At 41.1% G+C, this 19,797-nt stretch overlaps 1 protein-coding gene across 1 annotated transcript in view; it reads left to right on the top strand.

Annotated features, from left to right (window-relative positions):
* ANO2 (anoctamin 2) overlaps positions 1 to 19,797 on the top strand; it is a 325,024-nt gene that overhangs the window by 273,381 nt on the left and 31,846 nt on the right. Inside the window, exons 17-20 of the mRNA XM_046676889.1 lie at positions 743 to 854; positions 3,373 to 3,430; positions 3,596 to 3,696; positions 17,494 to 17,639. Coding sequence (XP_046532845.1) covers positions 743 to 854; positions 3,373 to 3,430; positions 3,596 to 3,696; positions 17,494 to 17,639 — 417 coding nt within the window. The remainder of the gene's footprint in view (positions 1 to 742; positions 855 to 3,372; positions 3,431 to 3,595; positions 3,697 to 17,493; positions 17,640 to 19,797) is intronic.

A 19,797-nucleotide genomic window follows, 5' to 3' on the forward strand; every position in this document is an offset into this window, starting at 1 on the left:
TGTCCACTGGAGCATGCCCTGGATCTCGAGTCTTCTGAAGGCACTGCTGAAGTTTCTGCTCATTGTTTCTCAGAGTCCTTTTAGAGAGCATTGACTGACTCCTCTGCTTGGACCTGATGGAACACACCAGCTCTATGAGCCCCAGTTTGAGACATTAGGCTCAGGCTGCATTTATTTCACTCATCTGATGATCCTTCATCATTTGAGTCAATGAACTATCCAGAGCACATGCAGATGAGTACTTGCCAGCTAAAAATGAAGGAGAAGAGAATGAGGAACAATGCCATGGTGCCCAAGACAAGTCTTTACTGCTTCTTGACTCTAGTTCAGTGGTGAACAAGCCTTTTCAATCAGGGACCTTTGTTCAAGTAAAATCTTATAGAACTGGCAATTATACAGTAAAAGTGAATTCCCCTTGATGAAGCAGCCGGGGTGGGAGGAAGTTCTGCTTGCTCAGACTCCTCTTTGAGGCGCACAGTGTGAAACCATGGCTTGAGTGGATAAGAGAAAGGAAGTGAAAGGAGAAAGGTGATGATCATATGTACCGTTGGCCTTCTGTAGCCTGGTAAGCCATTTGGGACCTTCTAGATGAGTTCAATTGTAATGTGCCAGGAAGATGGATCTCTTGGTTTCTACTCTGAAGGAGTAAGCTGAGAGACAATGGCTCATGTCACGGGGTCAAAACTCTGGAGAAGTAAGAAATTTGTCTTTCAGTGTTATCAACTTTGCTCTTCTCTTTCAGAGGTTCCAAAAACAGAACAGACTTTTGAAGAGCGTCTGATACTCAAAGCTTTCTTGCTAAAGTTTGTCAATGCCTACTCGCCCATCTTCTACGTGGCCTTTTTCAAGGGGAGGTGAGTATATTAGTGTCATACATGGAAGAGCAATTGGTCACTAATACTGAGTCCTCCATTACAGTCAGCCTGTCCCCATTGTTAATTCACATCCGCAGCCCCATTCCCCACTCCCATCCCCACCTGGCTGTTCATGAAGCAGTGGCATTAGCACTAAATCGTTTTGGATTAGTGGCTTCAGATTCTGATAAACATGGAGCCTTTAAAGGGATTTGGTTTTGGGCTCTGCAGGGCTAGTCTTAGAATAATTTGTGTCTCCCATCTTTGAGGATGAGGGGAGAGGGAATTTCACGTATAGCCAGTGACTCTTAGGTCTTGCAATGCAATTCTGATGCTAACTGCCTAGAGTTAGTGCAGGCTTCACCGATTAAGGGCACAGTCTTCCATAAGGCTGCCCTCACTTCAGACATTGGCTGCAAGCTCTGGGGTTCCCAGGCCACTAATGATTCTGACCAACTGGCTACAACCAGTAACCCTTTAGGTTTGATAATTCACTAGAACAACTTACAGAACTCAGGAATGTGCTATGCTTAAAATTACAGTTTTGGGGCCGGCCCAGTGGTTAAGTTCACATGTTCCACTCTGGTGGCCCGGGGTTCACCAGTTCGGATCCCAGGTGCAAACCTACGCACTGCTTGTCAAGCCGTGCTGTAGCAAGTGTCACACATATAAAGTAGAGGAAGATGGGCATAGATGTTAGCTCAGGGCCAGTCTTCCTTAGCAAAAAGAGGAGGATTGGCTGTAGGTGTTAGCTCAGGACTAATCTTCCTCAAAAAAAAATTATAGTTTTGCTATAGCAAAGGGATACAAATCCAAACCAGCAAATAGGAGAGGCACATAGGGCAAGGTCTGGTAGGGTCTTAAAAAGAGGCTTCCATGTCCTCAGGGTGTGTCAGCTTCCTGGCTCATCAATGATCAATGTATACCACCAAGCAGGAAGCTCATCCAAGCTTCAGTGTCTGGAGTTTTTATTGGGTTCCGTTATGTAGGCATGATTGATTGAATCATTGGTCATGTGATTGAACTCCATCTCCAGTCCTCCACCCCTCCCTTGAGGTCAGGCTGCTTTTGCTTAACTCAAAGCCCCAACTCTCTAATCACATGGTTGGTTTTTCCGGCATGGCGTCCCCCATCTTGAATGATCTCATTAGCATAAACTTAGGTATAGTTCCAGGGACCAACCATGAATAACAAAGACACTCCTCTTGGGAAACTCTAACGATTTAGAGGCTCCTCCAGGAACCAGGGACAAGGGCCATTCAAATTCTTTATTCTACAATAGATCTGGAAGTAAAATCCCTTCTGATAAATATTTTTCATGGTCAGGTCAGTTGGCTACCTATAAGGAGATTTCCCCATAGGCATCAACTATGTTAGGAAAGCTTCGCCAGAACTAAAAGCTCATCAACCAGGCACTGATAGCAAGAACTGTCATCATCTACATTTGATAATTTCTCATCAATGTGTTTGTGACCCAAAACATAGTCCCCTTCCTAGGACCTCTGCCCTTGACGCTCATGAAATTATAGTAGCAGAGAAACTGTCCGTATTAATGATTATATACTTCTTTGTTGTTTTCCAGGATTTAACATCAGTAGCAAACTGCATAGGTATGATATTCCAGGCCAAAAAAAAAAAATAGAGTCCTGACCCTTAGATAAACTTGTCATATGTTGAAAGTCTTATCAACAGCACACTGCAGTCTGCAGTAACTGTTGTAATAAGACGCGTGGAAAAAGTGTTAGGGGGACACTTAATTATGAACAAAGACAAGAAGACTTTGCAGAGAAGGAAAGATTTAAGCTGAGCCTCAAATAGATGAGCAGTATTTCAACAGGTGGACAAGGGATGACATTTGAATTCAGTAGGATTCATCTGATTACCTGTCTCTTACCTTTCTCCTTCCCCCTCCTGCCCAGTCTTCTTATCCCCCAATAAAATAGACACTTAGGTCTTAGAAGAGGAACGAGGTAGGCTTCTTCCATTCCTTTGAGTATTTTCAGTAAGAAGTCTAGATTTTTCTTTTCTGACCCCAGGAATCTCCAATTGCAACTTTAGACCATCTTATCCTTCATTTCCTGGGAAATCAGATGCCCTCACCGAGGCGTTGCAATCAGGACTCAATTCTTGACACCAGTTAAGGGAAAAAGGTACACAGACAGTATACTTAGAGATAATCCAAACTCCATTGTCTTTAGGCTCAGAAGTTATCACACACACACTCACACACATGCACGCACACACAGACATTTGTGACCTTTCCAGCCCCACAGTAGCCCCATCCTCAGCCCCTATCCCTTGGAATTTGACTTGGTTAAGAGGTGAGCCCTAGATGTTATAGGTGATTGTTAGCTGATGACAGGGTATGAATTCCTGTCCCTGGGTGATTTAGCACCCGCCCTGGCAGTACTTTCCTAGAGGACGTTGGGCGATGGCTATTCCACTCAGAAGATATACATACCCTCAAGCAGTCCTGACTTTCTCTTTCCCTAACTCTTCCCCCACTTCTCGATTTCAGGTTTGTGGGCAGACCTGGAAGCTATGTTTATGTGTTTGATGGTTACCGCATGGAAGAGGCAAGTACAGCCACTGGTGTTTCATGCATGGCTAGTGGTTTGTAGGTGCGCCTGCTCCCCCAGTCCCATCCTTATCCCCACTGCAGCATGGTTTAGTTCACATCCTTGCTTCTCTGAGCTCCACTTGATCTAACTGCTTATTCCTTTATCTTCTCCTCCCTGCAGTGTGCTCCAGGGGGCTGCCTCATGGAGCTCTGCATTCAGCTCAGCATCATCATGTTGGGAAAGCAATTGATCCAGAACAACATCTTCGAGATCGGAGTCCCGTATGTAATGAACACTTCTCATTCTCCTCCTTGCTGTCAGGGCCTAGCCCAGCAGTGCCAGACTTTCAGCAGGATTTTTATGGCTTCTCCTCTTCTAAGATAGCTTGGCTATTTACTCCTCTGTCCACTTGCCAGTAACTTTCCCATGATGCAGGGCTCCTCCCACAAGCCTTGTTTGCCAATCTGGTTTGGGCTGTTTCAGGCTTACTTGCTTAATTACACATAGCAAGTAAGTGGCAGAGCAAAGAATCATGTATCTCTGACCTCAAGGTGCATAGCATTGTTGTAAGTATAGTTGACATACGATATTATATTAGTTTCAGGTGTACAATATAGAGATTCAACATTTACATACATTATGAAATGATCACCACAATAAGTCTAGTTACCATCTGTCACCATACAAAATTAATACAATGTTATTGACTATATACCCCATGCTGTACATTACATCCCTATGATTTATTTATTTTACAACTGGAAGTTTGTACGTCTTAGTCCCCTTCACTTGTTTTGCCTGCCTCCCCACTCACTCCCCTCTGGCAACCACCAGTTTGTTCTCTATGAGTCTGTTTCTGTCTTGTTTTGTTTGTTTATTTTGTTTTTTTAGATTCCACACATAAGTGAAATCATAAGGTATTTGTCTTTCTCTGTCTGACTTATTTCACTTAGAATAAGACCCTGTAGGTCCATTCATGTTGTCCAAAATGGCAAGACTTTATTCACTTTTATGACTGAGTAGTATTCCATTGTATGTATATGCCACAACTTCTTTATCCATTCATCTATCAGTGGGCACTTAGGTTGCTTCCGTATCTTGGCTATTGTAAATAATGCTGCAGTGAACATAGGGGTGCATATCTTTTCAAATTAGTGTTTTCATTTTCTTCAGATAAATATACAGAAGTGGAATCCTGGATTGTATGGTAGTTCTATTTTTAATTTTCTCACTTAACTGTCAAGTTTTCCCAGCACCATTTATTGAAGAGACTGTCTTTTCCTTGTTATATATTCTTTCCTTTGTCATAGATTAATTGACCATATAAGTGTGAGTTTATTTCTGCACTCTCTATTCTGTTCCATTGATCTATGTGAATATTTTTGTGCCAGTACCATACTGTTTTGATTACTACAGCTTTGTACTACAGTTTGAAATCAGGAACATTATTATTTTCAGCTTTGTTCTTCTTTCACAAGATTGCTTTGGCTATTCAAAGTCTTTTGTAGTTCCACACAAATTTTAGGATTATGTATTCTAGTTCTGTGAGAAATACCATTGGTATTTTAATAAGGATTGGCTTGAATCTGTAGATTGCTTTGGAGAGTTATGGACATTTTAACAATATTAATTCTTCCAATCCATGAGCATGGTATACCTTTCATTTGTGTCATCTTCAATTTCTTTCATCAATGTCTTATAGCTTTCAGAATACAGGTCTTTCACCTCTTTGGTTAAATTATTCCTAGATATTTTATTCTTTTTGATGTAATTGTAAATGAGATTGTTTTTTTTCTTTTTCTTTCTTCCTTCCTTCGTTCCTTCGTTCCTTCGTTCCTTCCTTCCTTCCTTCCTTCCCTCCTTTCCTTCTTTCCCTCTTTCCTTCCTTCCTTCCTCTTCCTCCCCCCCTTCTTTTTTGGTGAGGAAGATTGGCCCTGAGTTAACATCTGTTGCCAATCTTCCTCTTTTTGCTTGAGGAAGATTGTTGCTGAGCTAGCATGCATGCCAGTCCTCCTCTGTTTTGTCTGTGGGACATTGCCACAGCATGGCTTGATGAATGGTGTGGAAGTCCACGCCCTGGATCTGAACCTGTGAAACCTGGGCTGCAGAAGTGGAGAACTGGAACTTAATCACTACACCACTGGGCCAGCCCTGGGATTGTTTTCTTAATTTCTCTTTCTGATATTTCATTATTAGCATATAGAAACACAACAGATTTTTGTATATTAATTTTATATCTTGCGACTTTACTGAATTCATTTATTAGTTCTAATAGTTTTTTTGTGATGTCTTTAGGGCTTTCTATTTATAGTATCATGTCATCTGCAAATAGTAACAGTTTTACTTTTTCCTTTCTAATTTGGATGCATTTTATTTCTTTTTCTTGTCTGATTTCTGTGGCTAGGACTTCCAATACTATGTTGAATAAAAGTGGGCATTCTTGTCTTGTTTGTGATCCTAGAGGAAAAGCTTTCAGCTATTCTTAGTTGACTATGATGTTAGCTACAGGTTTGTCATATATGGCCTTTATTATGTTGAGGTATTTTCCCTCCATACCCACTTTGTTGAGAGCCTTTTTTTTTTTTATCATAAATGGGTGTCAAATTTTGTCAAATGCTTTTCCTGCATCTATTGAGATGATCCTATGATTTTTATACAATGTTTTATTAATGTGGTATATCATGTTGATTGATTTGTGAGTGTTGAATCATACTTACATCCCTGGAATAAATCCCACTTGATCATGGCCTATGATCCTTTTAATGTGTAATGTTGAATTCAATTTGCTAATATTTATTGAGGATTTTTGCATTTGTATTCATCAAAGATATTGGCCTATAATTTTCTTTTTTTATAGTATCTTTGTCTGGTTTTGGTATCAAGGTAATGCTGGTCTAATAAAATGAATTTGGAAGTATTACTCCCTCTATAATTTTTTAGAATAGTTTGAGAAGGATAGGTATTAACTCTTATTTAAATGTTTGTTAGGATTCACCTGTGAAGCTGTCTGGTCTGGGACTTTCATTTGTTGAAAGAGTTATGATCATTGATTCAATTTCATTACTAGTAATAGTCTGTTCAGATTTTTATTTCTTCCTGATTCAGTCTTAGAAGATTGTATGTTTTTAGGAATTTATCCATTTCTTCTAGGTTGTTCAATTTGTCATGCATGATTGTTCATAGTAGTCTCTTACTATCCATCCATAAAATTTTATGTGCTGTCTGTCCTCTCAGTGAATAAGTAAAGGAATCTTTCAGTGTGGTAGACAGATGAATATGAAAGCTCGAAACATAATGTAATCATTTAGAAAAATCTCTAAGAAATTGTGGAATATATGATCTTAGGAGGGGAAGGATACCTAGTTGATAAAACAGAATGGATTTTCATGTGGATTCTCTCTTCCTTCCCTCCCATGTAGTTTTACAAATTTTATAGAAGAACTTCTTTCAATTAAGTTTCGCATTGAGATAGTCATGAAAATGAACACTGACTCACAGGCATTGAACCTAAAAGAAAAGAGGATACAACAAATGAAAATCTACCCTCAGGTCAAAGGAAAATGTAACCCCCGCTGCCTTTCATTTATATTGCTTTTTGGTGTTAAAAAGAGTCTGTTTCAGGGGATATTTTCAGCCAGCCTGGCATTAGCGAGCCAGGGAAGAACACAGATGATTGGGGGTAACTCTTATAGGCTGGGCCACTTCTGTTTAGGAGGGTAGGATGGACAATGTATACCAGGCCCAGGGTTGTTTGCAAATCCCTTGCAAGGCTAATTCTTCTCGGATGCAATCATCAGACAGTCCCCATAGGAGTAGGTGAAGATACTGCTACACACTCTATATCCCTCTTGGAGATTTATTATTCACATTATATTAATGGTTCTGAGAAGTTCTGCAATAAAGACATTTATATAATTTCTTTCTTTCCAATTGTATTTGTTCATGCTATTGGCCACGGTTCTTAGCTGCAGACATCGGAATTCACGCTGGCTAGTTTAAGCAGCAAAGGGATTTAAGAATAATAAGTGGCTAACAGAATATTCTTTAAGGGCCAGAAGGCCAGACTCTGAGCTACAATAATCAGGAATAATACGATCCACACTGCAGGAGGGCTTGCAGGGAATACCACTGCCTCCATATCTTGGCTCATATGGCTCATATATTCAAAGATGAGAATTGCATACCAAAGAGCCACATCCACAAAAACTGCAGTCTGAGCCTAACCAGCTGTCTGCATCAGCTTGGGCTGCTATAACAAAATAACACAGATGAGGTGGCTTAAGCAGCAGACATTTACTTTTCATAATTCTGGAAGCTATGAAGTCCAAGATCAAGGTGCCAGCAGATTTGGTTCTTGTTAAGGGCCGCCGTCTCACTGTGTGCTCATGTGGCCTCTTTGTGTGTGCATGGAGAGAGCGAGCTCTGGCATCTCTTCCTCTCCTTTAAAGACACTAATCTCATCATGGGGGGTCCCATCCTCCTGAGCTCTTCTAAACCCCATTACCTACCAAAGGCCCCAACTCCTAACTTTAGGAGTTAGGGCTTGACGTATGAATTCTGGAGGGAACACAAATGTCCAGTCCATACCACCAGCCTCTCTGTTTTCTTTAACTTATATGTAAGATTTATATTCAATTAAATAAAGAATTATATATAAGAAGCAGCCCTTATCTTCTCAGAGCTTAGTTTTTTAGTTTGGGAGACAAAATAGACTACATGTGACTGCATTCTCTCTATGTGGTACAAACTCAGAATTCAGAGTAAGCAAAGGTCAGGCCACGAGCAGTTAAAGAAGGTTTTGTAAGCAGAAGGGTTTCCTCCAGGCTCTGTCTGTGTCTTGAAAGAAGACTGCCACCATCATATGTAACAAGTTGATCTACCATTATTTTGTTTAAAGAAGCAATTTCCCTTGGGTGTGGATATATTTTCTAAACAAACAACAGACTGAGTCGAGCTTATCAAAACACTTCCTGACCCAAGTGGGCTACAGATGGAGAAAGCAAGGCCCAGAGAGATGGCGGCTCCCTGCCCAAAATCTTAGGGCATTCCAGGGTCATGGCAAAGGCAAGAGCCCACAATCTCTCTCAATCTATTTAAAGGTTGCTGAGTCCTAAGCTCCTTGGGTTGAATGGAACCATTGGAGGATATATGATCCAACTCCTTTCTCCATGGAAATCTATACCAGACTCACTGCTTCCATGGGGGGCTGTAACTGTCTGAAAGGTCCCCAGAAAAAGCTATTGTTTGGTCTTCCTCAGAAACACACTTACAGAGCTAAAGTTATAGTGGAGAAAATTTAGTTTACCTAGAAGGAAAAACCCTTTTTAATGAGAGCCCTACTTCAAGGAAGGAGAATCCTTAGTATTCGCTCATAACACTTTGCCATCCCCATCCTCAGAATGGGTCTCATCAATACCAAATGTTAATTAGACTGAATGCTTAGGGTGTTTTTCTGCCCCCACACTGGGACAATCTCAGGTGACACTTGGGCATACGCTTTTCTTGGAAGAGGATTGGTGAGGACATTGGTGTCTGGGCGACTCATTCCACCACTCTATGTAAGTTAGCCTCTAGTCATCACTCAGCAAATCACCAATCTTGAGAAACTCAACCCTCTGAAACTGTGCCCTGTTCCCAACTTTATGACTGAAAGTCGCTCAGTGATAGTCACCAAACAAAGCTGGTGAAGCACATGGTCGCTCTTCTCTAGGAGCTTACCATCTCAGAGAGATCACATTTGTTATGGACAAACATCCAGGAAATATACAGACCAAAAAAGATGCACCAAAGCCACATCTGGCCCCTTTGAAGCTGTGACACCAGCCCTTCCACTGCTGCTACAAAGGAAAGTCTCCATTCCCTTTCAAACATCTGGAGAAGACACTTGTCCTTCCAGTACATTGCTGTTCTGCTCTGGACGGAATTGTATACGGCTTGTGGGCGTGAGATGCCCTTTTTTCATTCGTGGACATCTGCTCTACCACTTAGCCCATCTACTCTGGACCCAGAAGCCTTTTATGGAGTGTGAGAGAGGCAAGAACTCAGGCATATGTTTGGACAGTGTGTTGGCATGTTCCTCACCCATCAACTCCATCGCTTCCATAACAGATTCACATGGCTGTTTGCCTTGAAGGCTGAATTTTCTTGCTTATGCCTGATGTGTGTTTAATATGCCACATTTTAACTGATGGCAATTACATGTTAACTCATAAATCTGTGAGCCCGTCACTTTTTTAAGGCTCACTGTCCTCATCTCTTGATGAACACGATGGCATTGTCATCATCTCTATGGTGCTCTCGTTTTAGTGCTAGTGTTCTATGAATCTCTCTTCTATTCAATTAAACTAGTCACTGCTGATGTCAAATACAGGTCATTTCTATTTCAAAAGACTTTTTTCTCATTTTAGTTTCTAGTCTGCTCAAGGACACATAGTTGTGTAGTTAAATTCAGGGATGTAGAGCTAAAGTTCATCCACCTTCAAGACCAAGGCCTTTCATCCCCAACGTTCTCTGTCATTCTACAGGTTGGGTTTGGAGTTTGGTCACATGAAATTACTATGATTATGATTATTGGATCTTTCACTCCCTACTCAGAGCCCACTCTCAATAGATTAGACCAGTCCAATCCAGAGTTCAACCACCTGGTAATATCCTTGTGTAGGACACAGCTGAGAAACATAAAAGAAGCAAGAAAAAAAAGAAGTCTTTCATAGTCAAATAAGAAATGACAGTTGAGCCTGACAGTGAGGAAAGAGTAGTATAAATTATAAAAATTAGACTCACTGGAGTGGTGGGGGTAGCACATCTGTGTACGGCAGAGATTGTCAACACATCTGGGTTTCAATCCAGGCATTATGATATACTTACTGTGTGACCTTGGGAAAGTTGTTCTAGAAGGATTTTCATCCAACATGGTTATGTAAAAGTGCAGTTTGGGTCTATGCCCAGCCATCTAGAAAATAGAAAATATGGACATCTGAGAAAAGAAGAGCCATTCTTGGGCGCTACAGGTAGCCAAGGTGTTACTGAGTGTCATTGGCTTTTGTGTTTACAAATGGGGCTTTCCAAGTGTTTCAAGTCCAAGGACTGAGACAGTAAAGACCACCTCAAGAACACTGCTTTCTCTTCTGTTCTGGGCCTAATGGCTTTCGGTTCACAGTGTAGCTCTTATGTCCTTCAGAGCCTGCATTAAAGTTTTTCCTCAAGGAGATAAATATTAACCTTAAAGGCAAGACTTGATTTTTAAAAATTGAAGCAAGACTGAGGAGTTATGTAGGTGATCATACTAGATAAGAATATTTGGGGTAAAAAAAATAGGATAATGTAATACGGTTATAAGATTGACCATCTTTAGAGTTATCATCTACTTCTGACAGCAATTTTCTAAGATTCTTCCAAAGAAAAGTTTAAAATGTTAGAGACCATTGAGTTGACCTTTTCAGTACGTCAGGTAGTCAGCTATAATTTATCTAGCTCCCTGCCAGTGCAACATTCTCATTAGATTCTGTGTGCATGTATGTGTGTGTGTGTGTGTGTGTGTTGCAGAAAGTACCACAACTACAATTCTGATGGCTTTGAGAATCTTACAGTCCAGGAGGCTTCTTGAATCAGATTGTTTCCCCGTCTTCAGTCATTTGTGAGCCCATATTTAAATTCTTTCCCCACATCTACCTAAAGAGCTATTTACATACTAATTTCCTTTAAACCAATTCACTTCTTATTTAAATCCACAACATTTCTGAAAATGGAAAACTAACACTATCAGTTACCATGAATAGCAAATAACAGTAGAAAGAAATAAAATGAAAACAAAACATTATTACCCAATGACATTAGCCTAAATCTGCGTTCTCTTTATTAAAAAGGAAGACATACAAGCTCTGGGGAGTTGTCAACGGCATCCCAGCAGCAGACTGGGATTTTCTTCCTGACTGCCATCAGAGGGACGAAATGAGAACAGGAAAGGAAATAACTCTCCCAGGTGCTCAAATGAGATGTAAGGCCAAGCGCAGAGGCCTTCCAAAGGGCTCACATGGACTGCCAGTGGACTGTGTACTTTGCTTGGGAAACATTGGTTTAGAGCATTGTTATCACCTCTTAATCCCACAGGTCTCCACGAAGCTGACACAGATGGCAGACATGTCCAGGAATTCTGTACAGCTGCCCTTTGGGACCTTGAATAAGCTTCACCAGCTCTCTCAGACCTGTCCCTTTCCTACCCCTAAATCTGGCAGGTGCTCCAGACAGGGCCACTGCAGAAGCCCAACTCTGTCCAGGCACCTTCTACCAGGCAGCCACATGTCCCACCTTTGCTAGGCCTGGTTCAGAGGCCCTGGAGTTGGAAAAACAAAATGCTTCCAAGGGAGGCAGTAAAACTGGGGCACTGGGCACTTTAAAGGCAGCTCTGAGACTAATGAGAACAGGATAATAGATAAATCTGTGTTGTGTGGTCTGGCCTTGAACTGTCCCCACTCACGCAACCCCAGGCTCCTGGGGCTGACACAGTGGTGGCAGATGCTTTCTGGAGAGGATGTTTTAAACATTGCAGGCCCCAGAATAATGCTCATCGAAAGCTTCTTCTGAGATGACTTCGGACATGGCGAGCAGCATGATGGAATCTGATCTCGTGCTATTTATTACCCGAGTCCGCTAGTGGGGTTGCCCTCGTCTCCCCTGCCCGCCGCCACTGCCTTTCCCTGTAGACTTTGGATCCAAACTGCATGGTGCCCCTTAAACATGCCTCACCACAACCCAAATCCTCGCCGTCATTTATCTCAAACTAGCTTCAGTATTCCTTGAAGCAAAATTGGAAATGGGCCTTCTATTATTCAGAGATGGATTTTCGTGTGTATAAAAAGGTAAATGCTATCTTTTTCAAGTGCCAGATTCTCTCCTGGGCAAAGTCTGAAATGGACAGAGCAGATAGACGGATGAATATTTCCACTGACAAAATGTTCCCCCATCGCTATTCTTGCTAAATGCACCAAATCACATCCCAAAATAGCTGTGAGATACCCCTGGACTCAGCCAGTAAGATTTTATAAACTTTCTTCTTTTTTTGGTAAATGTGATAAATATTACATTTCAAGACATAAAACAGTCTCTCTTTAAAGCCATCTTGGGCAGAAGTCTGTATTCTCAAATACAGTGGAATCCGGCCATGAATCAATGGTTTAAGGAACAAATTTGAACCTTGTCAGGTGTCAAGAAAGGGAATACACAGCTCAGAGCTTGATGTGTTTCTCTTCTTTGGCCCATTTAGGGCTTGGCTCTGCCTTCTTTGATGGGGCTCAAGGCAAGTAGAGCCAGCATCTGTGAAGAGCTGCCTGGGGCCCAGATTCCCTCAGCAGGGAGGCCCACAGTGTGACAGTCACCACGGGCTTGTGGTGACCCCATGGGATGCAAGCAGAGGAAAGGACCTGGGCCTTCCAGACAGAGTTTCTCAGACTTGTCATTAAAAAAGGATGGAAAAATAGCAGACGAAAAGGATAAGGGAGTAACATCAAAGGAGTTATTTTAACGAGCGAGTGCATCATACGGTCGGAATCATAATCTGAAGTTTTCCAAACGGCCCATCTGTATGTTATACAACTTGGAGGATTCCTGTTAAATCCTGCTCTCGAGGGACTTTCTTTATTAATTTTTTTTAATGGTCACTGAGGTCTCCAGGAGGGAAACTTCTGGGAAGGAGGAGTTCATAAGAATTATTTGTGGCTTTTTTTCCCCTCATCATTTTTGACCTCCCCACAGTGGATTGCATGCTGACCGCAGAGTCCTCCCTGAAGCTGCCCTTCTGCCTTTGCCTTCTTTGCCACGTGGCCTCATAGTGGCCTTCTGTTCCTCTGACTGCTCCTTCCCGGCCCTTTGAAGTCCCCTTTCCCTCTTCCCAGCCTGATAGGCCTTCCCTTCTGCTCCAGCCACAGGTAAAGTCATTGTTAGGGTTTCACTTGCTCTTTCCATGATGATTCTCAGATCTCTGACTCCAACCCAGACCTGTTTTCAAAGCTCTAGACCCATATATAAAATTGCTTACTATACATCCCTACTTAGTTGTCCCATGGGATCTTCCACCTCAACAACTCCTCCTCTCTCTCATCTTCTGTAGTGTTCCCTATTTTAGCAAGCTGTACCACCATGGACACACACGCCCAAAGACCCTGGGGATCATCCTTGGTTCCTCATTCTCCTCTCCCCACGTACAATGCACCACCAGCTTCTCAACTCAACCTCCTAAGCCTGTCTCAATCTGTCTACTTCTCTTGATGTCCATTGCAATCCCCCTAGACTCTGCTGCCATATTCTGTCACCTGAACCACTGCATGAAATGGCTTACAAGGCCTTCGATGCCAGGAACTTGCACTGCCTTTTAAGTCTTATCTTTCGTCACTTCTTCTCTCTTACTCTGTGCTCCAAGCATTTTGAACTCTTTTCAGTCTCTTCTGTGAGCCATTCTCATATTTGCCTTTGGCTGTTGCATAAATAATTCCCTCTGCCTAGAACATACCTTTACCCATCAGTTCACTCTCTCTCTTTCTCAGGCTTATTCTATCATCTTACATCATTCGATTGGTTTACACATCTCTTCCTTGGGGAAAACTTCTGCCCTAGGCCGGGTTAGGTTTCTTTGTTTTATATTTTCATAATTAGCCTAAATTCTCCCCTCATAATACTCATTACACATTGTCAGTAACACTTGTTTAAGTGTCCATTGTTCCAGCTAGATCACCTCATTAAACACATCAGGTGCCTTCTTGGTCATTAGATAAGACATCAGGTGTCTTATTTTTTCCTGGAGACCTTCCTCTAGGAGCCCTCCATTCTCCTGTTCAAAGCAGAACTGTGTCTTCACTAAACCTTCTAGACAACTACCAATCCCAGTTAAATCCAACAACGCGTTTTTCTGATGGATTCTTTGTTTGCTGCATTCCATATTGTTTTCTTTCTTGCTGTATATCTTTGGTTGGTGAAATTCATCCTTCAGGAACTTCATGAGAATGGATGCATGGAAGGATATCTTTTTTGAAACTTTGTTTGTTTGAAAATGTGTTTATTTTGCCTTTGCCCTTAATGTATACTTTGGCTGGGTATAGAATTCTATGCTAAGAATCATTTGGCTTCTCAAGGTTAACACATTTCCCCAGAGTTTTCTAGTGTCAAGGGCTGGTGTTGAGAATTCTAATATCTTTTTGATTCCAAATAAATTTTAAGGAATCTATGTTTGTCTCCGTGGACCAGAATCCTTTTCCTTCTTCCTGGAGTTCTGAAATCTCATGGTGATGTGCTTTGGTGGAGGTTCTTTTTTTTCATCATTATGCTCACTACGTTCTTCTAATCAGAAAATGCATGTCCTTCACCTCTGGGACATTTTACTATATATTTTTTTGTATTTTCTTCTCCACCGTTTTCTGTTTCTTTTCTTTCTGATTAAATGTTGGAGTTCCTAGATTGGTTTTCTTATCTTTTCTTTCCTATTTTCCATTTATTTGTCTTTTGTTCTATTTTTTTTCCTGAGAGTTTATGAATTTTTAACTTCCTGTCATTTTATTGGATTTATTTCAGATCTAGAATTTCCCCAGTTCGTTTTCTCCTTTGAATAAACTTTTTGCTCCTGCTCATGTTGGGAAGTGATAGCCACCTGGGCAATATAGGTGGACAGAGACAGTAGGGTCTACTGTTCCTTAAACAGTGCATTGATCAGTCACTCTCCCCTGCCTTTGATGACACTTGGCACCTGCAAGTCCTGAGCCTTTTTGAAATTTCACAGCATGATTTGGCTTGCTTTCAGCTACACAGCTTTACTAACTCCTTCATCCACTGTCCATCTTCCAAGATATTTATTAACATCTCTCATACACTACTGTATTCATGACTATTTTCTTTAACCTTGTGGTTTTATACATTTTTTAATTCATTCACTGTCATTTTAGTAGCATTTCAGAAGTGGATAGGGATAGACACATGTGTTCAATTTTCCATGTTTACTTAAAACTACTCATTATTCTTCACTAAAGATTTGGCCAAGTTTTACAATTATTGGTACTTGAGGAAAAGTCTCAATTTTACTTCTGGTTCTAGACCTCTCCTTCCTTTTTCCCGCCCTTCTTCTCCTTCTTTTCTTTCCTTCTTTTCTTCTCTCTCTCTTCTTTAGTTTTGTTCTTCATCCTCTCCTTCTGTCCTCACTTACAGACAAGGTCTCAGCCAGTCCACACTATTTGGCTTCAGAATCTTTAGTCTCCATCTAGGTTTTTCTCAGTTTCTTATCACAGAATTATTGCTTGCTATTTTATTATGAAATATTTTATTTTACTGCTGCTTCTATGGATCTCAACTCATTCTTTAAATCCTCTATGATGTTGATGATGATGATGATGATAATGATAGGCATAATGATAGATATATTTATTTATGATGATAAGGATATTGGTAGATACATTTATTGAGCTCTTAGCATGTAACAAGTCCAAAATTGAGCATGTTACATAGATTGTCTCCTTTAACTGACTCTATGAGCTAGTTAATATTTATTTTATCACCTTATAGATAAGAAAATTAAAGCTTATGGAGTTTCAATAACTTTCCCAAGAAAATATACCTGGTGAGTTGTCAAACTGGGTTTTAAACAACTATTTTATGGCATAAAAAATCAGAATTTTACCCCCTACACTATACTACATCTTTTTTGATGGCAAATGATATTAGAGAAGACACTGATCAAAACATTATTTTGAACCCTTAGATTTCCACTAACCGTCAGAAACACTGTCTAAGAATAGATTGAGATGTTTAATGATATCAAGAGTGCTCCTTTGGAAATAGCTAACAGGGGTTGGATGATCTCATGTGAGAACCGTGTGTGTGGATTCCTACACGTGGATGGAGCAAGGATTTCAGAATTCCTTTAACATCTTTAAGTCTATGATTCTGACTCTTCTTCTATTAGTTCTCTTCCTATCTCCTAGAAGCTTTCTCTTAGATTGATCAGCAGAATTGGCACCTTGCTCCTTCACCTAGTTTCATTCTCTATGTATTGTGTATCAATGAGAAGTATGAAAAGACTATATCCCCAAGCATATTTTAGCATTAAATATTAAAAATAATAATAGCTATCACCTATTGAATGCTTACTATGTCCAGATATTGTGCTAAGGATTGTATAAACATTGTTTCACTTAATCCTCATCCTCACCCTGAGAGGCTGGGCCACTATTATCTTGTTATCATTCTAGACCAAAATAAATCCTGAATATGGTTAACTTAGTCTACTTGGGCTTTTATTACAAAATGCCATAGACTGGGTGGCTTAAACAGTAGCAATTTATTTTCTCACAGTTTGGGAGGCTGGAAAGTCCAAGATCAAGAACCGGAAGAGTTTCATTCCTAGTGAGGGTCCTCTTCCTGGCTTGCAGATGACCACCTCCTCACTGTGTCTTCACATGGTAGAGAGAGAGATCGATCACTGTCTCTTACTTTTCTTCTAAGCCTACCAATCCTACTGGATTAGTACCTCACCTTTATGATTTAACCTATATTACCTCTTAAAAGTCCTATCTCCAAATACAGTCACGTTGGGGGTTGGAGCTTCAACATATGAATTTTGAGGGGGTACAATTAAATCCACAGCAGTAGTGGACAGCGTTTAGCTTGGCTTTCATGGAAATATGATGCTGTTTATGTTATTAAGACCTGAAAATGTTTGAGCTGGGAGTAGAGCATCTTTCTACTACTTTCTGGACATCCCTTATTTCTCATGCAGAGAGTGAATAAATCATCTGTTAGATGATAGGGTGGTCTCAGTATTTGACAGGAAAGGCCAACTCTCTTGTTGCTTATCCAACAGCAGGAAGAATTCAGTTTCTTTGGGTTTGAAGAAACCTGATCCTTTGTCAGGGGAGCCTTTCATTATCCTGATAAAGAACCCTCAGGTGTCTTTAAGAGAAACGTAGTCTCCTAGTGTTCTTCTATCTGTGTTTGGATCAGAAATGGCTTCAATGTCAAAATTTAGTGTTTTATTTCTTTCTGTCTATAGAACTAACTCTATCCTCCCCAGGTTTTTGGTGACTGGTCCCTTTCTATTCCAGGAAGCTAAAGAAACTATTTCGGAAGCTGAAAGATGAGACAGAACCTGGAGAAACTGATTCTGCCCATTCAAAGCATCCAGAGCAGTGGGACCTAGACTACAGCTTAGAACCATACACTGGACTGACTCCAGAGTACATGGAAATGAGTAAGATCCCATGACCTTTCCTTCCACTGGGGCAGGATCAGACAAGGGGTCTGGGAGAAGGGCAAGGGGAGGGGGTTAGGGAAATGACCGGGGGAGCCTCAGCTCCTTCTCGGACTTCATGGCTACACAATGCACCTTCAGTGCCACATGAAAGTTGAGAAGGGTGAGGCAGAAAGAACCCTGGAATGAGAACCAGGAGCAACTCTATCACCAACTTGTTACGAGGATGATGCCCTCTTCTCCTTGGGCCTCCTAACCTCATCTGTGGGGAAATGAAAAGTTTGTTCTCTCGAGTCCCTTCGCATGGTTTCCATCATTAATAAAGCTGAAGTGGAAATAATAAAGCCTGCAATTGAAGAATATAGTTTCCATTAAGGAAGAGTAAAGTAGATTTATGACACTTGGGAGAAGGATATGTACATCTTTGATATGGAGAATACAGGAGAGTCCCCCACTCTGATTAGGTGGGTCTGGGTAAAATGGCAGGTTTTCTTTAAAATAGTTGAGGATGTTCTGTGTCGGGGGTAGATTTCTAGGTACAGAGCCTCTGGTTGTTCTTGGATAAGGCTTGAGAGCAGGAGTGCGTGCAGTACAGGCTGATAGAACACAATCATTTCAGCTGTGATTTGGAAGCCATGAGTTCTCCATTATGAGAAGTGTCCTAAGTTAGAACAGCTGCCTTCAAACTCTTGGGTATTTGTGAATAATCCTGATTTTTTGCTGGAGTGGATATTTGAGAAGCCTCTCTCCAAGGCTTGGAACTAATGAATTAAAAACGTAGGACCAAGAAGTCAGACATATCATTTAAACATCTACTCAATCTAGAGTGTTTGGAGAAACATCAATCAAATCCAACAAAAGAATCACTCAATACTTAATATCATTGGACTTGTCATTGTGTTTGCATAATGGCTCCTGCCTCCTTGGGTTAGTCACTTTCAGTAGGGGGCCACCTGTACACCAGGTACCTCACTCATTATTTCTAATGGATATTATATCTCTTCTGCTTCTGAGAATGTGTGCATGTACGTTGAGTAGAGGGATGGACAGGGTCTAGGTTAGATGGCCACAAAATGTCTCTTCTAGCCCTGGAGTGTCTAAAATTCCAGGCAAAGCCTGAGCTCTGTAGTCTAAATAAACTCACCAGAGAAGAAACCATCATTATGTCTGCTTCTGGAACAATAGGCAAAGAAAATATCAAAGCCCAGCTTATGTAAACCCATAGCTCCTTCGTGCTTCTCGTCTTTAGCTAAGTGCTGCCTCCAGTCCCTCTCCAACACTGAACCAGACATTTACACAGAGATGATTGCTCATATTTCAGATGCCATTCTATGTCTGCCATCCTCTTACAAAGAAATTGCTGCCAGAGACTGAGGCTCCATTGGGAAGCAGCTTACACTAGAAATCCTTAAGCTCTGTCTCTCATCCTCGGCCCTCCAACTCCAGTCCCCCACCCACCTCTCAATTATCTGTGTAGGTGTTACACACCTGTCTGCCTGTCTGTCCAGATAGTTGGCTATTTCCAAGCTTCCTCTTCTGAGTGATTAAGAGCAGTGACCCTTGAGCCATGCTCCCTGCCTGGGTTCAAATTCAGGCTCTATTACCATCTAGCTGTACAGCTTTGGGTGAGTGGCTAACCTTGTGTGTCTCAATCTGCTTTAGCTGTACAATAAAAATAATATCTGCCTCAAGGGATTGTTGTATTTAATAAATTAATACCTATGAAGTGCTTAGAAGAGTGTCTAGCACATATAAAATCTGTGTTAAGTGTCAAGTGTTGTTTCTCTCAACAGTCTTGAGGCCTGAGGAAAGCAGAGTGCAGGGAACATGCAGTTTGTCTGCCACCGTGTCACTGAATAGACACCCGCTATGTGTTCAAATGTGGGCACCTACAAAGTAATGAAAAGAGGAAAAAAACAAGAGCCAGAAGACTTGGTGACTTCTGGAAGAAGTTCATCCAACAAGATTGTGGAGAGTGAAATTCATACTGTAGGTCAGAAAAACAAACAAAAACTACTCACAGATTATAAGGGAGCAAAACAACCATATAAAAGAAAGTTTGAAAATAGAGAAAAGAAGGGAACAAGTCTCCCAAAACTTCCTTCATTCAAGCCCAACTTTTATTAGCATTTTGGTGCCATTTCTTGCACCCTTTTTG

The sequence above is a fragment of the Equus quagga genome, chromosome 1 (assembly GCF_021613505.1).
Source record: "Equus quagga isolate Etosha38 chromosome 1, UCLA_HA_Equagga_1.0, whole genome shotgun sequence".
Taxonomy (NCBI): Eukaryota; Metazoa; Chordata; class Mammalia; order Perissodactyla; family Equidae; genus Equus; species Equus quagga.